The sequence below is a fragment of the Ovis aries genome, chromosome 11 (genome assembly GCF_016772045.2).
Source record: "Ovis aries strain OAR_USU_Benz2616 breed Rambouillet chromosome 11, ARS-UI_Ramb_v3.0, whole genome shotgun sequence".
Classification (NCBI taxonomy): domain Eukaryota; kingdom Metazoa; phylum Chordata; class Mammalia; order Artiodactyla; family Bovidae; genus Ovis; species Ovis aries.
Genome location: NC_056064.1, coordinates 27,647,667 through 27,669,388, shown reverse-complemented (window position 1 = coordinate 27,669,388; position 21,722 = coordinate 27,647,667). Strand labels below are relative to the sequence as shown.

Genomic DNA, 21,722 nt, shown 5'->3' with positions numbered 1-21,722 from the left:
CCGGCAGGAAGAACCTACAGAATTAGGGGTTGCAGGAGTAGTTATTTGGAGATGCTCATGCATTTAGTGTTCAGCCATTGCCTGGGAGCTGCTTGCTACATAGAGAGGTAGAGCCTGGCAACACCTCCAAGCGCTTTGCAGAGCACGGTTCCTCGTGCGCTTTAGGAATTTGTTTAGTTCGTGTTTGGGAGGTCTCTGGAGCCTGCTACATAGCAAAGGTTTTGGGTATTTTAAAGTGAGTTTGCGGTACTTCAGTGGTACATGTAATGATTCAAAGAACAGCACTTGAGCAGCTGGCCGGTTAGCTCAGTTGGTTAGAGCGTGGTGCTAATAACGCCAAGGTCGCGGGTTCGATCCCCGTACGGGCCAAAAAGGCTACTTTTGCTCACTCGTCCGACTGCGACCTTATGAACTGCAACAAGCCGGGCTTCCCTGTTGTTCACAATCGCCCGGAGTTTGAGGTCCACCGATTTGGTGGACTACATTTACTCCTTCCAATACCTGCTGTTACCCGGGAGTTTGTACCTGGAGCTAGTTATTTTCCCAATCACGAACGACAACGAACCCACTGCTTTTCAAAACCCAAATTGCCCTCTCAGTCCAGGGCTTGGAAGGGCGTTTCGCCAGGCTCAGGATAGCTTCCGCGTCTGCTCTTCCTTGAGAGCGCGCTGTTGGAGGCGGGCGAGAGAATGGGGGAGCATCCTGGAAAGATGGGGCGGAGCCACCAGTGTGAAATCAATCACAATTCTATTTTTTTGTGTTCTTGCTGAGCAGTTTCCTAGCTCGGGAAGCACGAAATTATGAAGGGGGTAAAGTGTGTGCGGAACTTGGGGACTAAGAAAGGCTGAGAGTGAGTAGTACCACAATGTGTATGTAGTCGTGGCCGAGTGGTTAAGGCGATGGACTAGAAATCCATTGGGGTCTCCCCGCGCAGGTTCGAATCCTGCCGACTACGCATTAATTTTTCGTCTCGGACGCGCTCTACAATTACCTGCCTTCTGTCCTAGGCCTCTACGGGGATTGATTGAGCCAGTCGGCGCCACAGACACCCTCCAACCACGTGCTTTTTGCTAAGGTTGAGGTCTTTAATTTGCTTCTTTCAAAATCAGGGGCTGCTCTTGAATGGATGTTTGATGTCAAACTGATTTATCAAAATTAAGTTTAGGGAAGTCAATTCTGACCTGAATCCTGGTGGTAAACTTGTGTATACACCTTCAGAGAAGTTTTGTATGTCTTTGGCGCCGTGGCTTAGTTGGTTAAAGCGCCTGTCTAGTAAACAGGAGATCCTGGGTTCGAATCCCAGCGGTGCCTTTCGGAAGCGACAATGAATTTATTTTCTTATCCTAATGAATTAATCACTGCTTTTAAATCTGAAGAGCGCTCTGAGCGCCGTTATCACCGTTTGAGAGAAGCTCCCCACTGCGTTCAGTTCAGTTCAGTCGCTCAGTCGTGTCCGACTCTTTGCGACCCGCTGAACCGCAGCACGCCAGGCCTCCCTGTCCATCACCAACTCCCTGAGTTCACCCAAACTCATGTCCATCGAGTCGGTGATGCCATCCAGCCATCTCATCCTGTGTCATCCCCTTCTCCTCCTGCCCCCAATTCCTCCCAGCATCAGGGTCTTTTCCAATGAGTCAACTCTTCGCATGAGGTGGCCAAAGTATTGGAGCTTCAACTTTAGCATCAGTCCTTCCAATGAACACCCAGGACTGATCACCTTTAGAATGAACTGGTTGGATCTCCTTGCAGTCCAAGGGACTGTCAAGAATCTTCTCCAACGCCGTTAGACTGCTTCAAAACCTTCCGAAGTGACCAGGGAGGGAATCCAATGCAGGCCTGCACCTTTCTTTGCCCAGAGGACGCCACACTGCGTTGGTGCTGGTGAACCAGCCCTGGCAGCCTTCCCACAGCCTTGACATCTTTCTCTACCCTGGGACATCCCTAGAACTTGAGTCGGTTTGTTTTGCATGGTTCTTCATTAAAGTTCTTTTTGCTTTGAGGCCTCAGAATTATATGTGTGATACGGAGAAGGAAATGGCAACCCACTCCAGTACTCTTGCCTGGAAAATCCCATGGACGAGGAGCCTGGTAGGCTGCAGTCCATGGGGTCGCTAAGAGTCGGACACGACTGAACGACTTCACTTTCACTTTTCACTTTCATGCATTGGAGAAGGAAATGGCAGCCTACTCCAGTGTTCTTGCCTGGAGAATCCCAGGGATGGCGGAGCCTGGTGGGCTGCCGTCTATGGGGTCGCACAGAGTCAGACACGACTGAAGCGACTTAGCAGCAGCAGCAACGGCTAGTATGGTGCCCTCTGGTTCCCGCAAAACGACATGAAAGGGCTGGGATCCTGTGGACAGAATGGAAGTAGAAGATAACATATCTGGTGGGGTCTCCTGGGAGCCTGGGGTGGAAGAGCAGCCCACATTTCCGGAGCACTGAAGCCAAGCTTGTAAGAGTAGCAGTAAATGCTGCAGAGAAGGAGGCAGGAAGTAGGATCCGGGCACAGATGACAGGGTCTGAACCTTCTTGGAAGTTAGGCAGAAAGGTCTAGACACGATCCTTGGTCTGGGAATCACTGCCAGATGTCTGAGCACAAATTTGGCTTGAAGGACTTGCTATATCGAGATGACAGGTCAAGTAAGTGGAGCAGCACCACTGGGACTAGATTTGTGCCAAGCACTGAACTGCACACTGTGCATAACCAGATGAATAAGGCAGACCTCTTTTCTCATAGGAAGGAGGACGAATTCACAGCACAGCGCCCCAAGGGCAGTGACTGGGCACTGGGATAAGGTGGAGAAAAGAAGTGGCACCTCATCAGGCCTGATTGTGGAGATTGATCAGGGGAGGCTTTTGATCAGGGGAGGCTTTCTGGAGGAGGTGAGTCTTAGACTCTTAAAAAGACCATGTGGAAATTTGCCTGTGTTCTATTAAACACTTTTGTTCTGTAACACCTTTGTTCAATATCCTGGGAATACAGCAGAGAAAAATAAACAACAATAATGTTTTTAAAATTAAATGATGTGATATGCTAGGTAAATGCTACATAGAAGAATAACACAAGGGATCAGATAGTATCTGGGGGGCAGGGGACTTCCAGGAGGAGAGGGTTCAGTTATAGAAATGTCAAAGACTTGCACCAATGCAGCTATAGGAGAGATGGAGAGGAGGGGATGAATTCGAGACATGTTTTATATAAAAAACACACTAGGACTCAGTAACTGACCGGAAGTGGAGTCCGAGGAAAAGGGAGAAGGTCAGGATGTTGTCTTCTCAAATTCACCAAGAATATCTTTCCACTCTTTCCCACCCTTTCTCTTTCAAACCACCCATGAGGTGAGGGCCCAAAGTTATACCTTAGAACTCAGTGTTTCCCTGTAAAGTTTTGACTCCTGTTAAAATGTAAAATATTTGCACAAAAGTTGAAATTACATCAGTTGTTTACACCTTAGTTCTTGGATTCTAAAAGTGAGGTCCATAGATACTGTATGGATTTTTCTAGAAAAGGAGGCCTTCATCGTGTTCTATAAGGGCTTTAGGTTTTGGCCTCTGTGCCGATTAAGTGCCTGGCAGTAGATAAGAAAGAGAAGACTAGAGACTTGGGGAAGGCTGGTGCCCAGGACAAGGGAGACAGGAAATGGAAAAGGCTAGAGGGAGGGTGATGCCTTGCAGCACTCATTACCCATCTGGAAGGCCTGGGAGGCTGACAGGAAAGGATGGGGTGTTCTCTGCTGCCCTACCCCACTGTCCGGCCAGGGACGCCTGAGAAAGAAAAAGCAAAGAGCTGAACCCTTCACTGAAGTCCCCACCCACCCACCCCGCGCCTCTGACCTCCCCGCCTTCCACCGAAGTATCTGTGAGTAGGGCTTTAAGAAGGGGCTGGCTCCACAAACCATAAGACTGGGCTGTAAAGCAAGATGGTTCAGTCCAGAGATGCTACGAAGGGGTCGAGTTCAGGGGCAGATCAGAACCCTTCTGGGAAGACACTCAGGAGCAGGAACTAAGCTGGAGAGCAACTGACCCCACCAGGTCCTGCCTGGATGGACTCTTGGCGGCCCCCAAGTGAGAGCAGGCGAAATGTAGAAGCTCGCAGTTTGGAAAGCAGATCCCCCCAACCCGACCTCGCCAGCCATTCATCTCAATGACGCCCCCTTCGTGGGTCTTCTTGGCCCCAGGAATTATTCCCTAGCCTAGACACTACTCTGCGGTCTGGGGAGATTGTGGGCTCTTGCAGTGCCGGTCGCTCCAGACGCAAGGACCGAAAGAGGGACTGGTGTTCCCAGAGAGATTTCAGGACTCAGTAGTTGTCCCCAAACAGGCAATTCTACCGCTAGTCTTCAAAACTCTGCGCAGAGGGATGAGTCCAAGGACGGCCGGGAGAAGCAGGAAGAGTCGAGACCCCGGATTACGGAGTGGCACCTGGACAGTGATCCTAAGAAGCAGGTTACACCGGTGTCCGAGGTAGTCCTGCTTGTGGGCGAGGCCGAGACCACTCCCTCCCACTTCCCCGACGTTATTTCCTGGGAGGAGTCGAAGCTCGCGGTCAAGAGCAAAGGGAGAATGCCAGACCCCTGCTCCAATGTGTTCTGCGTCTTGGCTGGTGGTCCCCGGGTGCGCACCAAGATCAGGCCACCGTGAATCACAGCTCCAGGACCGCAGAAAGCCTGGGACGACCTCTAAAGTCGTCCGCGGTCGGCTCTATGCGTCGGCTCGTTGGTCTAGGGGTATGATTCTCGCTTCGGGTGCGAGAGGTCCCGGGTTCAAATCCCGGACGAGCCCGGCGTTTAAGTTTTGCAGACCTAAGAACGCCCCAATGTGATTCTCACTTGGAAGGCCACTGAGGCTGGGTTGGAAAGGGATCCGAGTGAACTGAGCGCTTCAAAGTGTGCAGGCAGCTCTTTTGTTCTGAGTAGACACTCGGGTGTCAGGAATGGGCTCACAGTGCACAGTCCTCAGTGTCCCGGGAAGAGGAAAGGCACCTCCGAACTTGGGCAAGCACTCGCTTTCTGCCGACCCCCCGCCCCATCCAGCTTGGTGCCACTCCTCGACCGCGAGAGCCTGGTTGCGGTTTAATGAAGTGAAGAAGTCGTTCAGTCGTGTCCGACTCTTTGCGACCTCATGGACTGTAGCCCACAGGCTCCTCTGTCCATGGGATTCTCCAGGCAAGAATACTGGAGTGGGTTGCCATGCCCGTCAACTTGTAGCAGTGGATGACAGGTAGTGAAACGGGTTGAGACCTATTCAGTTATGTCTGGGAGAGACCAAGGACTGTCAGAATTCAGGTCTCTGCAGCCTTGGAGGTCTGTGTCTCGGTAACACCTTCATGTTTTCGCCCTTCTGGGGACTCTCATTCAGTTATCGTCTAGAACGTGCAATGAATTTGGTTAGCATAGCTTAGTGAACGGAAGGACAGCATCCCCACCCAGGAACTTCGCCCTTGGCACGCTGAGCTCGGTAAATACAGATCAAGGATTTGGAGTAGGCTTACTGTAGCTCACTCCTCGTTAGTATAGTGGTGAGTATCCCCGCCTGTCACGCGGGAGACCGGGGTTCGATTCCCCGACGGGGAGGAGTATATATCCTGTTTTGTCCGTTGTTTTTTACAGCCGTTAAAATCTGTTTATTTCTGAAGTACCTGTCCCGAGTCATGGGATGGAGATAAAAAGAAGACTGGAAGAAAAAGAAAAGCAGAAGAGGAATGGTTTGTCCTGACTCACAAACTCACATTCTAAATTTCAAGTTTATGTTTTATTTCAAGTAACTTGCATTTTAAATGTGCGGCTAAATTAATTGTTCTCTCCATTCAATACGTTTATGAGCCATTATCCTCACCGTTCAGTAAGGTTATTAGATACGTTTAGTTGACGATAATTTAACAAACACAAGAAGGGAGGCAGAAGATAACTGCACCAGTGTAATTCATGAGCGATCTTTAAAAAGAGAGAGAGAGAAAAAAATAACTTTGCGTTGGCCGGGAATCGAACCCGGGTCAACTGCTTGGAAGGCAGCTATGCTCACCACTATACCACCAACGCTGCATATTGGACCTGGCTTCCCGCAATTCCTTAATAGTTAGATCTACAGGGTCCTGGTTTCAGTGATCCAAAACTGGGACTGAATTAGGACCTGGGCCGAGGGAAGGACGAAAGCGACGAGAACATAGAAATAACGGGTGTGGTGTACGACGCACCTACGTGTGAGCGGCGCTTGGCTCTGGGCACCGCCAATGCTCTGCAGTCACCACGCTAGAGACTGTGTGATTATACCCAGATAGAAACCAAAGTCAAGAGAGGCCAAGTAAAGGAAGAGCCGAGATCAAATCTAAGATTTGTCTAGGGCGCCAGTTGTGCACCGACACTTTATTAGCCCCGAAAACTCCAGAAATAAATCTCAAATACATGAAATCTTTTCTCTGTTGAGTAACCGAAGACAACGTGCACCGAAGTTGAAGAACTGAGCCTTAAACCAAGTGCCCCTAGCCACGATTCGTTAGGATGGTTAATCCCGCAGTGAGCGCGCGTCCAACCCACTGGCCGCTCGAAGAACCACCACGACAAAGACCCGGGTGGGGCCTAAGAATAAAACCTTGCCGATTAATAATGACGATGCATCTGTTCAGGAGAACCGTCAAAACGCGGCCTCGGGAAGGCCTCGTGGCGCAACGGTAGCGCGTCTGACTCCAGATCAGAAGGTTGCGTGTTCAAATCACGTCGGGGTCACAGTGTTATTTTCGGTGGGATAAGCTTTTCAAGTGAGATTCCTTTTCCGAGGGGGGTAAAAAAAAGAGCATCGTGTTATTATATGGAAAAATATGGAAACCTGAGTGTTTCTGTAATTATTTTTTCCCTAAAGCATCTGAGTTTTCTCCTAAAATACAAATTTTGAAACTTTTATTTTCATCTTACCGTTTCCTTCAAATCAACCAATTAAAATAGTAATACCTTTAATCTCATAGATATTTTAGATATCTTAACACAGAAACTCTTCAATTGCTCACCAATTCTTCAGAAAATATATTGTGGAGCAATAAAAGATTTTTATATAAAAAAGTAGCAATAATAAATAATTTAAAGTAATAATGATTGTTCATAATCCTCTTAAAGGAGTGATTTAATTTTTGGCGGTTTAAGTTCCACTTGCCAGTGGTGTTCATAATTTTGTACTCCATTATTTTCACTTGTCATTGTGATCAGAATAGAATTCTATTGTCTTTGTAGTTATCATTTTAAAGAACATCTGAATTCAAGGACAATGCTGTAAATCATTAAACAATTCTGAAGTTAGACATTCTGGCTATCTTGTTATCTGAGGTTTTGTTTTTTCTCATTATCTAAAATGGTACCATGTACATTCTTTTTTTTTTTTTGCCTCTGCTGAATTTGGTCTACAAAATGAATTTCTGAAACACCAGTTCCAGGGTTCAAAGAGTTCCTTAACTGAACAGCTAACTGTACTGCTGTCCAAAAGGTTGTTAATTTTTCAACTAAAATCGATTTTTCTTTTTCCTTTCATTTTCTCTCTTTTTAAAAGATCAAGTGTGTTTTAATTATCGTGTTCTTATATTTGGTTCATTTTTTTAATGGTTTTAATCATCTCTGATGTTCTCTCCATGAAGTAAAACATAGGGGTATTAAATAAAATATTTTGTATTTAATTTGTAGGAATCAAGACCATCCCCAAGAAAAAGAAATGCAAAAAAGCAAAATGGCTGTCTGAGGAGCCTTACAAAGAGCCGTGAAAAGAAGAGAAGCAAAAAGAAAAGGAGAAAAGGAAAGATACAAGTGTCTGAATGCAGAGTTCCAAAGAATAGCAAGGAGAGATAAGAAAGCCTTCCTCAGTGATCAGTGCAAAGAAATAGAGGAAAACAACAGAATGGAAAAGACTAGAGATCTCTTCAAGAAAATTAGAGACACCAAGGGAACATTTCATGCAAAGATGGGCTCGATAAAGGACAGAAATGGTATGGACCTTACAGAAGCAGAAGGTATCAAGAAGAGGTGACAAGAATACACAGAAGAACTGTACAAAAAAGATTTTCATGACCAAGATAATCACGATGGGGTGATCACTCACCTAGAGCCAGACATCCTGGAATGTGAAGTCAAGTGGGCCTTAAGAAGCATCACTACGAATAAAGCTAGTGGAGGTGATGGAATTGCAGTTGAGCTATTTCAAATGCTCAAAGATGATGCTGTGAAAGTGCTGCACTCAATATGGCAGCAAATTTGGAAAACTCAGGAGTGGTCACAGGACTGGAAAAGGTCAGTTTTCATTCCACTCCCTAAGAAAGGCAATGCCAAAGAATGCTCAGACTACTACACAATTGCACTCATCTCACACGCTAGTAGAGTAATGCTCAAAATTCTCCAAGCCAGGCTCAGCAATACGTGAACTGTGAACTTTCAGATGTTCAAGCTGGTTTTAGAAAAGGCAGAGGAACCAGAGATCAAATTGCCAACATCCGCTGGATCATCAAAAAAGCAAGAGGGTTCCAGAAAAACATGTATTTCTGCTTTATTGGCTACGCCAAAGCCTTTGACTGTGTGGATCACAACCAACTGTGGAAAATTCTGAAAGAGATGGGAGTACCAGACCACCTGACCTGCCTCTTAAGAACCGTGTATGCAGGTCAGGAAGCAACAGTTAGAACTGGACATGGACCAACAGACTGGTTCCAATTAGGAAAAGGAGTACGTCAAGTCTGTATATTGTCACCCTGCTTATTTAACTTCAATGCAGAGTACATCATGAGAAATGCTGGGCTGGAAGAAGCACAAGCTGGAATCAAGATTGCTGGGAGAATTATCAATAATGTCAGATACGCAGATGACACCACCCTTATGGCAGAAAGTGAAGAGGAACTCAAAAGCCTCTTGATGAAAGTGAAAGAGGAGAGTGAAAAAGTTGGCTTAAAGCTCAACATTCAGAAAACGAAGATCATGGCAGCTGGTCCCATCACTTCATGGGAAATAGATGGGAAACAGTGGAAACAGTGTCAGACTTTATTTTGGGGGGCTCCAAAATCACTGCAGATGGTGATTGCAGCCATGACATTAAAAGACGCTTACTCCTTGGAAGGAAAGTTATGACCAACCTAGATAGCATATTGAAAAGCAGAGACATTACTTTGCCAACAAAGGTCCATCTAGTCAAGGTTATGGTTTTTCCAGTGGTCGTGTATGGATGTGAGAGTTGGACAGTGAAGAAAGCTGAGCGCTGAAGAATTGATGCTTTTGAACTGTGGTGTTGGAGAAGACTCCTGAGACTCCCTTGGACTGCAAGGAGATCCAACCAATCCATTCTAAAGGAGATCAGTCTTGGGTATTCATTGGAAGGACTGATGCTGAAGCTGAAACTCCCAATACTTTGGCCACCTCATGCGAAGAGTTGACTCATTGGAAAAGACCCTGATGCTGGGAGGAACTGGGGGCAGGAGGAGAAGGGGACGACAGAGGATGAGATGGCTGGATGGCATCACCAACTCGATGGACATGAGTTTGGGTGAACTCTGGGAATTGGTGATGGACAGGGAGGCCTGGCGTGCTGCAATGCATGGGGTCGCAAAGAGTCGGACACGACTGAGCGACTGAACTGAACTGAACTGCACTGGAGGCAGATTGGTGGTACTCACTGTGGTCCACAGACTGGTGCCACTTCGTGAAATATTACTTTCAGGTTCAGGATGAGTAGAGAATTTGAGAGTTAGGTATTTTTAAAACTGTTACAGCATTTGTCAGAGTACTTTTATAAATACTGTGCTATACTGTGCGTAGTCGATCAGTCGTATCCAACTCTTTGCGACCCCATGGACTGTAGCCTGCAGAGCTCTTCTGTCTATGGGGGATTCTGCAGGCAAGAATACTGAAGTGGATTGCCATTATAAATACTAGTTACAACCAAAAAATATGTCTTCTTGTAATTTTTATATTTTTTATACTTTTTCAAGGAATTTATTTTTAATGTAAGTTGTAAAAGCATCAATTTGTGATAGATTGCAAATAATTAAAAATGGTTCTTCCCTACTGATCATTTGCGAAGCACTGGGGTAAATAATGGAGATTCTGTTCACTAACTTGAACAGGCAGCTGATGGTTGCCTAGCTGCCAGAGCAGATAGGTTTTGTTTTGCTTCGTGTTTTATGAATAACACAAATCTCAATTTTGTGGTGGCCCATCAACTATTTCTGAAAGGCCAGATGTCTTCTGATGTAATGTGCAGGGGGAATTTAAAGACTCCAATGGACAGAGAAACTGTATGGGGATCCATCAGGGATATCCCACCCATGCACAAGGTCCCTGACAGGCTCTAGAAAAGTCTTTCACTAGGTTATGAGGGATAAAGTATACTGCAAGTGATAGGATTTTTCTAAAGCTCTTTACTAGCTAGTTACTCTATATGTGGCACTAAAAAACTCTAAGGCACTGAAATTGAAATGGGATCTCTGATTCTGGGAAGTGGTGTTGGGCTGACCCTGAGTGAAAACAGCATCACATTTCCAGAAGCAAAATGCTTTTTTCACTGGTGGCCATATTCATCAAATCTCTAGAGACACATCATGCACAGATTTACAACTTTAAAAAAATCATGGGCTCCCAACAATAAACCTGTAAACAACTGTGGCACCCTGCAGTTTCTACCGCTGCAGGTAGCTGTGGCTACCTGAGGCTACCACTGTGGCCCCTAGCTGCTCTAACTGTAGCGGCTGGAAGACAAAGTTACTTTGTCAGCTGCCTTTGCAGTAGTCATGTGATAGGGAAGGCCCACACAGCAGGAGACGGGAGTTGGACTCCCTGTCCCGGGGATCCCCTGCAGCAGGACATGGCAACCCACTCCAGTATTCTTTCCTGGGAAATCCCATGAACAGAGGAGCCTGTGGGCTATGGCCCATCGGGTCACCAAGAGTTGGGCCCCAACGTGTGGCTTCTGGGGATCTTAGTTTCCCCACCAGGGTTTAACCCTGGCCCACAGCAGTGAGAGCATCGAGTCCTAACCACTGGACCACCAAGGAATTCCTATATGAGGACTTTTAGAAGCCTTCTGCTTTTTCTGTTAAAAGAAACAGAGACAGTTGGCATTCACCTTGAAGTCGGAAGGGGAATGTTAAGAGAATCACAGAAGAGGTCAATGCAGACCTCTTACATTGTTCAGTTCCTGAGCCAGCTACCTACTTTCTGATTTATTGTTGTGGAAGAGAAAATAGATGTCTGTTGTGTGTGCCATTGGTAACTGAGTTTCCTGTTACTTGCAGCCAAAAGCGTTGTGAACTGATGTAGAAACTCATTTGGATTTATTTAATTTACATTGGGTTGAATCATGTGAAATTAGTGTTTTCTGTGGGTCAGATGATTGTCAGTATCGCATCATTCAACCCAAATAACTGTTAACTCTCTAGATCTGTAGATGCGTATCGGTTAGTATGCTTATGACAGCAAATACCAAAACTCGTAACTTAGTGAATTAGGGAAGGAGATGGATTGGCTCATGGAAGAAAACCTAGTTGCTTTTTTTTTCTCTCTCTCTCTTTTCGCTCAGTCATGTCCGACTCTTTGCGACCCCATGGACTGTAGCCTGCCAGGCTCCTCTGTCCATGGGATTTCCCAGAAAAGAATACTGGAGTGGGTTGCCGTGTCCTACTCCAGGGGATCGCCCCGACAGGGAGTCGAGCTCGCGTCTCCTGCTTTGGCAGGAGGTTTCTTCATCGCTGAGCTACCACAGAAGTCCAGTTCATACATATACACAAGAATAAATTCCAGGTTATATTGATGACTTAAATTTTAAAAACAAAACACCAGTAAGACTATTCGAGGCTTGAGGAAAACTTTTCCCAAGTTAAAACCCTGGTTGCCCCGGCTCTCATTCCGCCTTTTCCATTGGGCCTCTGGAGCTACGTCATGGGATAATTAGCCAATGAGAATTGGGCATGGGCGGCAGGCTCAGCCAATGGGACCCGGGCGGGAGATTTGAAAGGACCTCGGCGGGGGTGAGGAGGCGCGGCCGGACGGATTCAGTTGTTGCCAGCGGTCAAGGCACCACGGGTTTCTTTCGGGATTCTTGCTCCGGGAGAGGCCAGGTGATCCGGCAGGTTGGTTGCTCTAGGGTGGAGAAAGGGTCCTGGAAGGGAGTGAGGCCGGTAGCAGGGTGGGGGCGGAGAGGCGAGTGCGGGGATGCGCTCTGATGAAGCCAGCTTTTGGACTTGCTCCCTTTCACCAGCAACTCGCCCCCCCCCCCACCCCAGGCAAACACTTCCGGCTAGATCGATCCGACCCCTCACTCTCTCTCCTTTTTTTTTGTTTTTGCTTCTCACGGCTCTATTTCTCTTCTCTGCCCAGTTCCTTCCCCCTTTCCCTCTACGGATGGCCCAGAAGGAGAACGCCTACCCCTGGCCCTATGGCCGGCAGACGGTAAGGGCTTTCTCACTTCCCCTCTCCCCATCAGCATGGCGACTTCCTGCTTGCAGATTCGAGATCCTGCAGAGGGCGATCCTCTTAGCACTTTTCTTCTGGCTTTGCACCAGCGCATGGGCCCCAGTCAGGTCATTTGTAGCCTCATCCTATCTGGTGCTGCCAGTTTGAATTTGACCAGCCTGTGAGGACCTCTGCAGAGCTGAGCCTACTTGTCACATACAAATGGCGTCTGGGACTGAGCAGGCAGGGTCTAGCCTATTAGGCCATGAATCTCAACTGTTGTCCTGAAAAAATAGGCTAGGCAGGAAATAGATATAAGCTATTTAGATGAGTTTATAACTTTAAAAGGTCCAAGAGAAGTCTTACTTAAGAATTTGGATTTTAATGACCGGTGTGACATATGCGTCTAAAAAGCTTTATTTTCCAGTTGTCCTAACACCTTTCATTGAAGAATCTACCCTCTGATTTGAAATGCTAGCGTTATTGTATATATTAAATTCCCATATATATGTGGATCTATTTCTGGACTCCATTTTGTTCAACTTGCTTATTTGTAAATCCTAAATTCGCTGTTTGTGAACAAGTCTGTAGGAGCACTGAGGCTCTCTCTTGGTTAAAGAAGAAAGAAGGGGCCCTACATGAGCTTTGTTCTCTGTTAGTGGGGCTTGAGTATCCTGGAGGGTCCCTCTATCCCCTTGTCCACCAGCTCCCTCCCCGGTGAAGCTCTGAATGGGGAGGCTGAATGAGATGACACTGTCATGTCTACACCAGTCACTCCCAGAAGAAAGTGGTGTGTTACTCAGAAGTTGACAGTGACAGTGCTCCAGGACAATTAGAATAGCCTTCACTTTCCCTAAAGCCTGTTGTTGCAAAGCGGTAAATACTGAGATTTGCTGAACACTCAAGGCCCCAAGGATCTTATCTGAGCCTTAACAGACCAAGCTTAGGGAACTGTGAGAATACCTCTGTTCTGAAGCTCCTTGAATTGTGGGTGTTCATTACCCCAGCCTCTACTGCCCTTTGGGGTAGGGGGCTAGGTAAATGAGTGGTGTTATGGACAAGACTGAGTAGCAAAATTGTGGCCTCATTGTTCCTCTTTGAACTGGGGATGGGGTGGGGTAGGTGGGTGGCTTTATAGCAAGCCCTGAAATGCTGCTTGTAGCGCATTCCAACCCGGTCACTGGGATAAAGGCACCCTCAGAGCTCCCCTCTGGTCCTTCTCAGGCTCAGCCTGGCCTGAACACCCTGCCCCAGAGAGTTCTCCGGAAGGAGGCTGTCATCCCATCGGCGCTTGTCCTCATGAGTCGCTCCAATGCCCAGCCCACAGGTAAACTAGCACAAAGGGAGGGGACTGACCTGAGGGAACTAGGGTCTGCAGAGGGTGGGTGGGGATGAAAATGTCAAAGGATGGCCTCAACTTCCCTGTTCTTTCCTTAGCTGCCCCTGGCCAGAAGGTGGTGGAGAACAGCAGTGGGACCCTCAACATCCCAAAGTAAGCTCCCCAAGCTTTGAGGTAGCAAGGGACGGGGTGGAATAAAGGCAGGAGGAGGAGGGATGCAGGTGAGAAAGCCTGATCCATCCTCAGCTCCCCTGGAAGAGAAGCAGGATTGCAGGCAGGAGGGGCAGAGGTCCAGAAAGAAGGCAAACACCTCAGAGGACCAACTAACCACTGCTCAGCTGCTCCACCACTGCTTCCCAAACAGGCGTTCCTTCACAATCGATGACTTTGAGATTGGGCGTCCTCTGGGCAAAGGCAAGTTTGGAAATGTGTACTTGGCTCGGGAGAAGAAAAGCCATTTCATCGTGGCACTCAAAGTCCTCTTCAAGTCTCAGATCGAGAAGGAGGGTGTGGAGCACCAGCTGCGTAGAGAGATCGAAATCCAAGCCCATCTCCAGTACGCTCAACGTCCCCTGAGCCAGAGCCCCTGCCGCCCCAACCCCACTCCTCCTCCAACCCCACCACATCTAGACTGTCTTCTCTGTAGCTGTGGCCACGCAGCCCCAATGAGCTCTCAATCCCAGCCAGAGCCTTGAATCCAGAAAATCACCTCCGGTCCCCAATTAGGACTGCCAACTGGCTTCCCCTACCTGGCCCAGACCTGACCCAGTTTGCCCCAATGCGACCTGTCATCTTTCCCATTTCCTTAGGCCAGAATGCAGCCTGATGCCTCCTCTGTCTCCTCTCCCAGACATCCCAACATCTTGCGTCTCTACAACTATTTCTATGACCGGCGAAGGATCTACTTGATTCTGGAGTATGCCCCCCAGGGGGAGCTCTACAAGGAGCTGCAGAAGAGCCGAACTTTTGATGAGCAGCGAACAGCCACGGTCGGGGCGGGTGGGCACCTGGGGCACTGGCAGGGGCCTGGAGGCTGGGGGATGCCATTTGCCGCCTGAGGTCAGTCCTCTTCTGACTGTCTGCCATTGGCCCCCCAGATCATGGAGGAGCTGGCAGATGCTCTGACGTACTGCCATGCAAAGAAGGTGATTCACAGAGACATCAAGCCAGAGAATCTGCTCTTGGGGCTCCGGGGTGAGCTGAAGATTGCTGACTTTGGCTGGTCGGTGCATGCCCCCTCCCTGAGGTATGGTGGGCCAGAAGGCCAGCCCTGGGTATGAAGCCATTCAAAATAAAACCACTTCAGATCTTGTTACCCAGAGACATTTTGGGTTGTTCTCATGTAAATATATAGACACAGCAATATCTTTACAAAAATAGGAGACTTTGGGAGTTCCCTGCTGGTCCAGTGGTTAGGACTCCAGCTTTCACTGCAGGGGGCCCAGGTTCAATCCCTGGTCGAGGGAACTAAGATCCTGCAAACCGTGCAGCGTGGCCAAAAACAAAAATAGGAGTCTCAGTTTTGTCACTCAGATTTCTCACTTGAAACAATGGGACCTTCTTGCCATATCACTGAGAATACTCCCACATCATTTTTAGTGGCTTCATAGTATTGCACAGTAGAAATGTAATGTGATTAAGCAACATGTGATTGATGAACATCTGAAATTCTTCCTATAATTCTAAGGTGAACGTTGCCCTCATATCTGATTTATTTTAAGGTACGGCCCTCAGTGTGGAAATGCAGAGTCAGTGTGCTAGCCCCACTCCTACCCCAAAGACCCCATCAGAGCCTGGTTGGAAGACCCCTGGCACATCCTGTGGTCGGTCTGGGCTCCCTGTCAGGCTGCAGGGAAAGGAGGGAAAGTCTGGATCTGAGATCCCTGCCCACTCCCCCTCTTCCCCCGCCCCACCCCAGGAGGAAGACAATGTGCGGCACTCTGGACTACCTGCCCCCAGAGATGATTGAGGGGCGCACGCACAATGAGAAGGTGGACCTGTGGTGCATCGGCGTGCTTTGCTACGAGCTGCTGGTGGGAAACCCGCCCTTCGAGAGTGCTTCCCACAATGAGACGTACCGGCGCATTGTCAAGGTGGGAGGCTGGCCCCCGGGGTCTGGCTGGAGTTTGTGCCAGCTCAGGGGCTGGGGCAGGGAGTGGGCACACTGTTGCTGTTGATGTTAAACCCTGCTAATAGAGTGGGAAGTGGAGGCAAAAGCAGCTAGGATGAAGCCTGTCTCTCCTTCTTGCAGGTGGACCTAAAGTTCCCTCCTTCTGTGCCCATGGGAGCCCAGGACCTCATCTCCAAGCTGCTCAAGCATAACCCCTCAGAACGCCTGCCGCTGGCCCAGGTCTCTGCCCACCCTTGGGTCCGAGCCCACTCTCGCAGGGTGCTGCCTCCCTCTGCCCCTCAGTCTGTCCCCTGAAATGTCCCTGTCCTTTTCTCAGTTGTGTCTGTGTCTGTATATGTGTAGCCAGGAGGAGGGGGGTCCCAAGTCTGTTTCTGCATCTGTCTTCTACCTCCTCTTTATTTAATAAAGGCTGAAGCTTTTTGTACTGATGAGTGTAGATGTTTACATGTGGAGACTGCTGTGAAGGAAGTCATCACCCATGGGGAGGAGGCGAGGGAGTTGCCCATGCTGGGCAGTGGGGTGGGCACTGCATCATCACCCCTGGGAACACCCCTCAGCACTGAGAGCAACCTCTCAGCTCTAACCTCATCTGGTCAGCTCCCAACCATCCTACTTCCACATCTTTCCTTTCCCCTGCTCTGGCTCCCAGGCCTGGGGATGCTGGGGACCTGGCTCTACTCTGCTATGCCTGCACATCAGCCATCACCAACCATCTCCACCCACCTTCTATTACTCCCTCTTAGTTGACCTCTAATCTTTCCCTTTCCTGGGTCAGTCTTGCTGACCTAGGAGCAATTAAAGTTGTCTTCTTGTTTTGTTTTTCTGCTCTGGTGAGGATTTAGCACAGGAGTAAATAGAAGCTGATGGTGTCTTGTTCCTGACCTATGGGAAACTTGTTCCCATAGTTTCACTGCTATGTATGATGCTTGCAATATGGTGCCTCCTATAGGTTTTGTTCTTTTGTTTTGGCCACCCAGAGCAGCATGCACGATCTTGAGTTTCCCTGACCAGGGACAAACCCATTCCCCTTGCAGTGGAAGCTTGGAGTCCTAACCACTGGACTGTCAGGGAAATCTCTTGCTATAAGTTCTTGATACATGTCTTTTATTAGGTTAAGGAAGGCCTGGGCTCTTCCTAGTTCATTAAGGGTTGGGTGTTTTTTGAAGCATGAATAGGTGTTGAGTTTCACCTAGTGCTTTTTCTGCATGTTTATTTTTTGTACTCTTAAGCCATGTGGTGTAGAACATCAATAAAGTTTCTTATTTTTATTTCATCTCAGATACTCGGGCTATATTCAATTCCTAGGGCTACTGTAACAAATTACCACAAACCTGGGTGGTTTTAAACAGCAGAAATGGATTCTCTGACAGTTCTGGAGGCCAGAAGTCCATGATCAAGGTGTCAGTAGCACCACCTTCCCATATATGCCTCTAGGGGAAAATCCTTCCTTGCCTTTTCCATCTTCATGTGACTCCAGGCACTTCATGGCTTGTGGCTACATCACTCCAAGCTCTGCTTCTGTCTTCACACAGCCTTCCTTTCTTTGCCTTTCTCTCCTCTGTCTTAAAAGAACACTAGCAATTTGATTTATGGCTCACCTAGATAATCCAGGATAATGTTATTCACAATCTGTAATTATATCTGCAAAGACCCTTTTTCCAAAAAACACTGCATTCATTGCTTCCAGAGGTTAAGACACTGACATATCTTTTAGGGGGCTACCATGCAACCCACTACATATGCGCACAGATTAAAATAATTGAAGGACAGTATAGGGCTTAAGAAAACGAAAAACCAACAGTCTTCCCATTTCTCTCTCCCCAGAGACAAATCCTTTTACAGTTTTGCTTTGTTTTTGGTATTTACTTTGTATCTCCAAATCACATGCTTCTGTCACTACCTCTTTACATTTTCAGTTTTAGGCTTTATCTATCATTTTCCTGATACAAAATGTAAGTATTTCATTCTTTCACTCCACTGCCACCAGAAACAAGGGCGTTTTCTGTCCCTACATCCTTCTGGTGTAGTTATAATTTTGGTTAAGATTTATTCATCTGACAATAGTTACTGAGTGCTCTCTGCAGCCCAGGTACTGTTCTAGAGGCTGAGGGGTGAATAAACGAGAAAAAAAAATCCTCAACTCAGGAAGCTTGCAAAAAGTGGTTGCAGTTGTAAACAGATTGTAAGGGGAGGCCTCACTAAAAAGATGTTTGAAAAACTACTTGAAGGAGGAAAAAGGTGAACATTTTTCTTTGTAGTTGTTCAGTCACTAAGTCATGTCTGACTCTTTGCAACCCCAGTAAAGAGTTTACCTGCAGCACACCAGGTTCCTCTGTCCTCCACTATCTCCCAGTTTGCTCAGATTCATGTCCACTGAATCCCTGATGCTATCTATCTCATCCTCTGCTACCCTCTTTTTGCTTCAGTCTTCCCCAGCATCAGAGTCTTACATCAGGTGGCCAAAGTATTGGAGCTTCAGCTTCAGCATCAGTCCTTCCAATGAATATTCAGGTCTGAATATTCCTTTAGGATTGTTTGGTTTGATCTTGCGGCCCAAGGGACTCAAAGAGCCTTCCCCAGCACCACAATTCAAAAGCATCAGTTCTTTGGCACTCAGCCTTCTTTATGGTCCAACTCACATCTGTGCATTACTACTGGAAAAACCATAGCTTTGACTATACGGACCTTTAATATACTTTGTGGAATCGGCCTCAAAAAAAGGGGTGGACCGAGGGGATGACGTCCCGGGGCAAACGCCCTCTGAGCGGCCCTCAGGCCTCCGACTGTCCGAGGAGGAAGAGGCAGAGAACTTTTGGGGCGCGAGCTGCCACCCATTTGCTCTTACATTTGCAAGAGCAAATGTAAATCCTTGAGGCGGCAGCATGTCTGTCTTGTCACAGGAACAGTGAGAAGACCAGTGCCTCTATGGCAGGACCAGTGAGAAGAGAAGGAAGAGAAGAGATCAGAATGGTACCAGGGCTCTGACCTTAAGGGCTATTAACTAATTGAATGTTCTACCTAGTGGCAAAATCACACACCATCCTCCAAGAGGAGACACTCAAAACCTGGTGGAGGGGGCAGGAGACAAGAGAACAGAGGAGCAAATGAGAATTCTGGTTCCATCCTAATCAACTAAGGTGCGATTCAATCCCGACGGTCCAAGCAGGATATGCTACTTTCATCCCAAGAATCTCTTTTAGGAAACCCAATTCTGGTTCCCCAATTCTGGTTCGTTCTCCAGAAGCGGTTGCTAAGCAACAAATGTGGGCGGAAAGAGCCTAGCCCCGCCCCTGGAGGACTCAGACGTTTCAGGATCTTCAAGATCTGCCTTTTCAACTTTTCGAGAGGGCGGGGCAACGAGCGCAGCTGTTACCTCCTTCTCTCCGCCCTGCTGGCTCTCACGTGTGTTCGGTCGCTCAATGACAGCTGGTCTTCTGGGACTTCCTGGTTGTTGGGACCAATCAGAGTGCTCTTCACGTCCTGACCATTGTCAGCCCGAGACCAATCGGCGCGCCTCTAAAACGCCCCTTAAAGGCGCCGCCAAGGCCTCCCGAGCCGGGGCGAACCAATTCCTCGGTTCCTGCCCCCAACTGCAGTATGGAGTCGCCCCGGGGGCGGCCTGGGCCCGAGACGGACCTGCTAGCTCTGGGGGAACAGCAAGCTGCGATCTTCGGCGACGGCCCGGGCCAAACGCCCTCTGAGCGGCCCTCAGGCCTCCGACTGTCCGAGGAGGAAGAGGCAGAGAACGTTGGGGGCGCGAGCTGCCACCCCAAGGCGTCCCCGAAGACTTCGAGCTGCAGGTTTGTCCACCCCCCGGAATGGGAAGCTCCGGAGGACAAGCCGGGCCGTGGAGGGACGCTTTCTGGGAAAGGGAGCCGCCTGGGGGCGCCGGATCCCGAATTCGACCCGCACGGGTCCTCCCGGCGCAAGGACCCTGAGCCGCCGGAGGACAAGCCTGAATCCGAGAGGGTCTGCCGTCGAGGGAGCCCTGTAGGCGGCGGGATGGATGTTGAGCAGAAGGAAGACGACGACGAGGCGGCGGCAGCCGGCAGGGGTGGCCGTTCGTTCTCCAGCCGCCTTCAGGACAGCCGCAGCTTGGACGGGTTGAGCGGGGCGTGCGGTGGCCCCGCGTCTTCAGGGGGTGCAGAATCTGGCGCAGGCGGCGGGCGGCGCGCCACTATCTCAAGCCCCCTGGAGCTCGAAGGCACGGTGAGCCGCCATGGCGACCTCACCCACTTTGTCGCCAACAACCTGCAACTCAAGATCCGTCTGAGCGGCGCCCCTCAACCTCCGCCCCCTGCCCCTACGCGGCCCTGTTCAGCGCCCACACCCACTCCGGCCATCCCTCCCATCGACCCCGACGTGCTGCGGGACCTGGAGCGGCTGAGTCGGGAGCTGGGCGGCAGGGTGGACCGTCTGCTTCGCGGGCTGGGAGGTGCGGTGCAGGAGCTGACAGCTCTGAGCGTGGGCTGCATCCAAACCTACCGCGATGCAGTGGACTCTCTAGGTGAAGCTGTGGACATGAGCATCAAGGGCATGTACACCCTGCTGGCGCGCTGTGAAGAACTGGAGCGGGCTCTGCAACCGGTTCAGGGACTGGCGCGCCAAGTCCGGGATATCCGACGCACCTTGGAGGTGTTGGAGGCCCTGTGCAAGTGACTGGAAAGGCAGGAGAGGCCTGGCAACGCCAGGGACCAGCAGGATCCTTAAGGACTCTTAAAGGAGCCCTGGCGGGACCTGCCCGCTGAGAGGAGGGAGGCCTATATATGGGAGTTTCTTCCAGATACGTTTAGCAGGCCGCGACCATTCGCTGGGCCTTATGCAGGTGTATATGGGGAAGTTCTAAAGGCTCTCCTGGTGGGAGGGTATGATGCTCTGCTTCTGTTCAGTTGGCAATCTGCAGCTACCTTGTTCTCCCAACTCTCTTCCCCAGTTAGCTCACCATCTCTGGAAACCAGGGGCTTTAGTTCTGGGCTTGGGAGATGTGACTGTCATATGTTATCAAGAAAGGAGAACAGAGGAGGCCCCAGCCCCCACTGTGGCCACTCTGACCTCCAGTAGTCACATCTCAGGTGCCAGGGCCTGTGGGAGCTTGTGTAGTCAAAGACCACACACCACGCAGACAAGGATGCATACTTGCATATGGATAACCTCCTGCTTCTGCCCTCTGGCCCACTACCATCCCATTTCCCCAGTCATAACCTGGGCGGAGCTAGAAGGAATGTATTGCATGGTAGAGGAGGTGCGTTCGGAGGGGTCTCTCTGCTCTCAGGGTTCAGATAGAATTGTTGCTGGTTTTGAAGCCCACCTGTTGTGGAATGTTCTAATCAGTTTTGGCTTTCTGAGTTTTTGTGGAATTAAAGTGCTGCTGCTGCTAAGGCTGAGGCTGTGTCTGTGTGGGGTTACAGGGATTGATGAACCAAAGTAATGGGAATGAGGGTCAGTCTTTTCGTGAAGTTTTCTTGGGGCTGGTGCTGGGAGTGGGGTGGGGGTCTTAGGCCACATGTGGAAGGATATGGTTCCTGCTCCTAAACAGCAGATCTGAGGAAAGGTGAGACACAGGTATGGGCTGAGAGATACAGTAAAAGCAGAATCAGAAGCAAGAAGATCTAGAAGAAAAAAAGGGAGGAAGGGTTGTCTTCTCAGTTCCTGAAGTGGACAGGCAGGGACTGGGCAAACTGGACATCTGTGCTGTAGAGAAAGACTGGAAACCTAGCTCCATTCTTGACCCCATTTCTCACAGTCTGCTGATCAGCGCCCTATGAATGGTCTAGGACAATTTCTGGCCGCCTTCCGTTTACAGTCATAGTAAATTCCAGAAGCTCCCGATTTGGTGAGATTTAG

The 21,722-nt window shown here is 49.1% G+C and overlaps 2 protein-coding genes and 7 non-coding genes across 12 annotated transcripts; 8 read left to right on the top strand and 1 right to left on the bottom strand.

Moving 5' to 3' along the window:
• Positions 1 to 295: 295 nt before the first annotated feature.
• TRNAI-AAU (transfer RNA isoleucine (anticodon AAU)) lies at positions 296 to 369 on the top strand. Its single transcript has one exon. It is a non-coding gene; the product is annotated as a tRNA-Ile (tRNA).
• A 504-nt stretch (positions 370 to 873) lies between these two features.
• Positions 874 to 955, top strand: TRNAS-AGA (transfer RNA serine (anticodon AGA)). Its single transcript has one exon. It is a non-coding gene; the product is annotated as a tRNA-Ser (tRNA).
• Positions 956 to 1,237: 282 nt separating this feature from the next.
• On the top strand, positions 1,238 to 1,311 carry TRNAT-AGU (transfer RNA threonine (anticodon AGU)). Its single transcript has one exon. It is a non-coding gene; the product is annotated as a tRNA-Thr (tRNA).
• A 3,400-nt stretch (positions 1,312 to 4,711) lies between these two features.
• Positions 4,712 to 4,783, top strand: TRNAP-CGG (transfer RNA proline (anticodon CGG)). The gene has a single exon. It is a non-coding gene; the product is annotated as a tRNA-Pro (tRNA).
• Positions 4,784 to 5,502: 719 nt separating this feature from the next.
• TRNAD-GUC (transfer RNA aspartic acid (anticodon GUC)) lies at positions 5,503 to 5,574 on the top strand. Its single transcript has one exon. It is a non-coding gene; the product is annotated as a tRNA-Asp (tRNA).
• Positions 5,575 to 5,967: 393 nt separating this feature from the next.
• TRNAG-UCC (transfer RNA glycine (anticodon UCC)) lies at positions 5,968 to 6,039 on the bottom strand. Its single transcript has one exon. It is a non-coding gene; the product is annotated as a tRNA-Gly (tRNA).
• A 612-nt stretch (positions 6,040 to 6,651) lies between these two features.
• Positions 6,652 to 6,723, top strand: TRNAW-CCA (transfer RNA tryptophan (anticodon CCA)). The gene has a single exon. It is a non-coding gene; the product is annotated as a tRNA-Trp (tRNA).
• Positions 6,724 to 11,994: 5,271 nt separating this feature from the next.
• On the top strand, positions 11,995 to 16,306 carry AURKB (aurora kinase B). 4 transcript variants are annotated; one of them, XM_004012681.6, is made up of 9 exons: positions 11,995 to 12,074; positions 12,334 to 12,405; positions 13,633 to 13,735; positions 13,846 to 13,900; positions 14,112 to 14,303; positions 14,598 to 14,736; positions 14,845 to 14,993; positions 15,666 to 15,840; positions 15,999 to 16,306. In XM_004012681.6, the coding sequence occupies exons 2-9, from the start codon at positions 12,358 to 12,360 to the stop codon at positions 16,170 to 16,172; spliced, it is 1,035 nt and encodes a 344-aa protein (XP_004012730.2). In that variant the 5' UTR covers positions 11,995 to 12,074; positions 12,334 to 12,357; the 3' UTR covers positions 16,173 to 16,306. The 4 variants fall into 4 exon arrangements, with proteins under 4 accessions (XP_004012730.2, XP_012041083.2, XP_027830725.1 ...); XM_012185693.5 differs by having other exon boundaries at positions 11,995 to 12,086; XM_027974924.3 differs by lacking the exon at positions 12,334 to 12,405 and having other exon boundaries at positions 11,995 to 12,086.
• On the top strand, positions 11,995 to 21,256 carry BORCS6 (BLOC-1 related complex subunit 6). The gene is made up of 2 exons (XM_060394820.1): positions 11,995 to 12,086; positions 12,334 to 21,256. Exon 2 carries the CDS (start codon positions 19,476 to 19,478, stop codon positions 20,535 to 20,537), a length of 1,062 nt encoding a protein of 353 aa, XP_060250803.1. The 5' UTR covers positions 11,995 to 12,086; positions 12,334 to 19,475; the 3' UTR covers positions 20,538 to 21,256.
• The last annotated feature ends 466 nt before the right edge of the window (positions 21,257 to 21,722 follow it).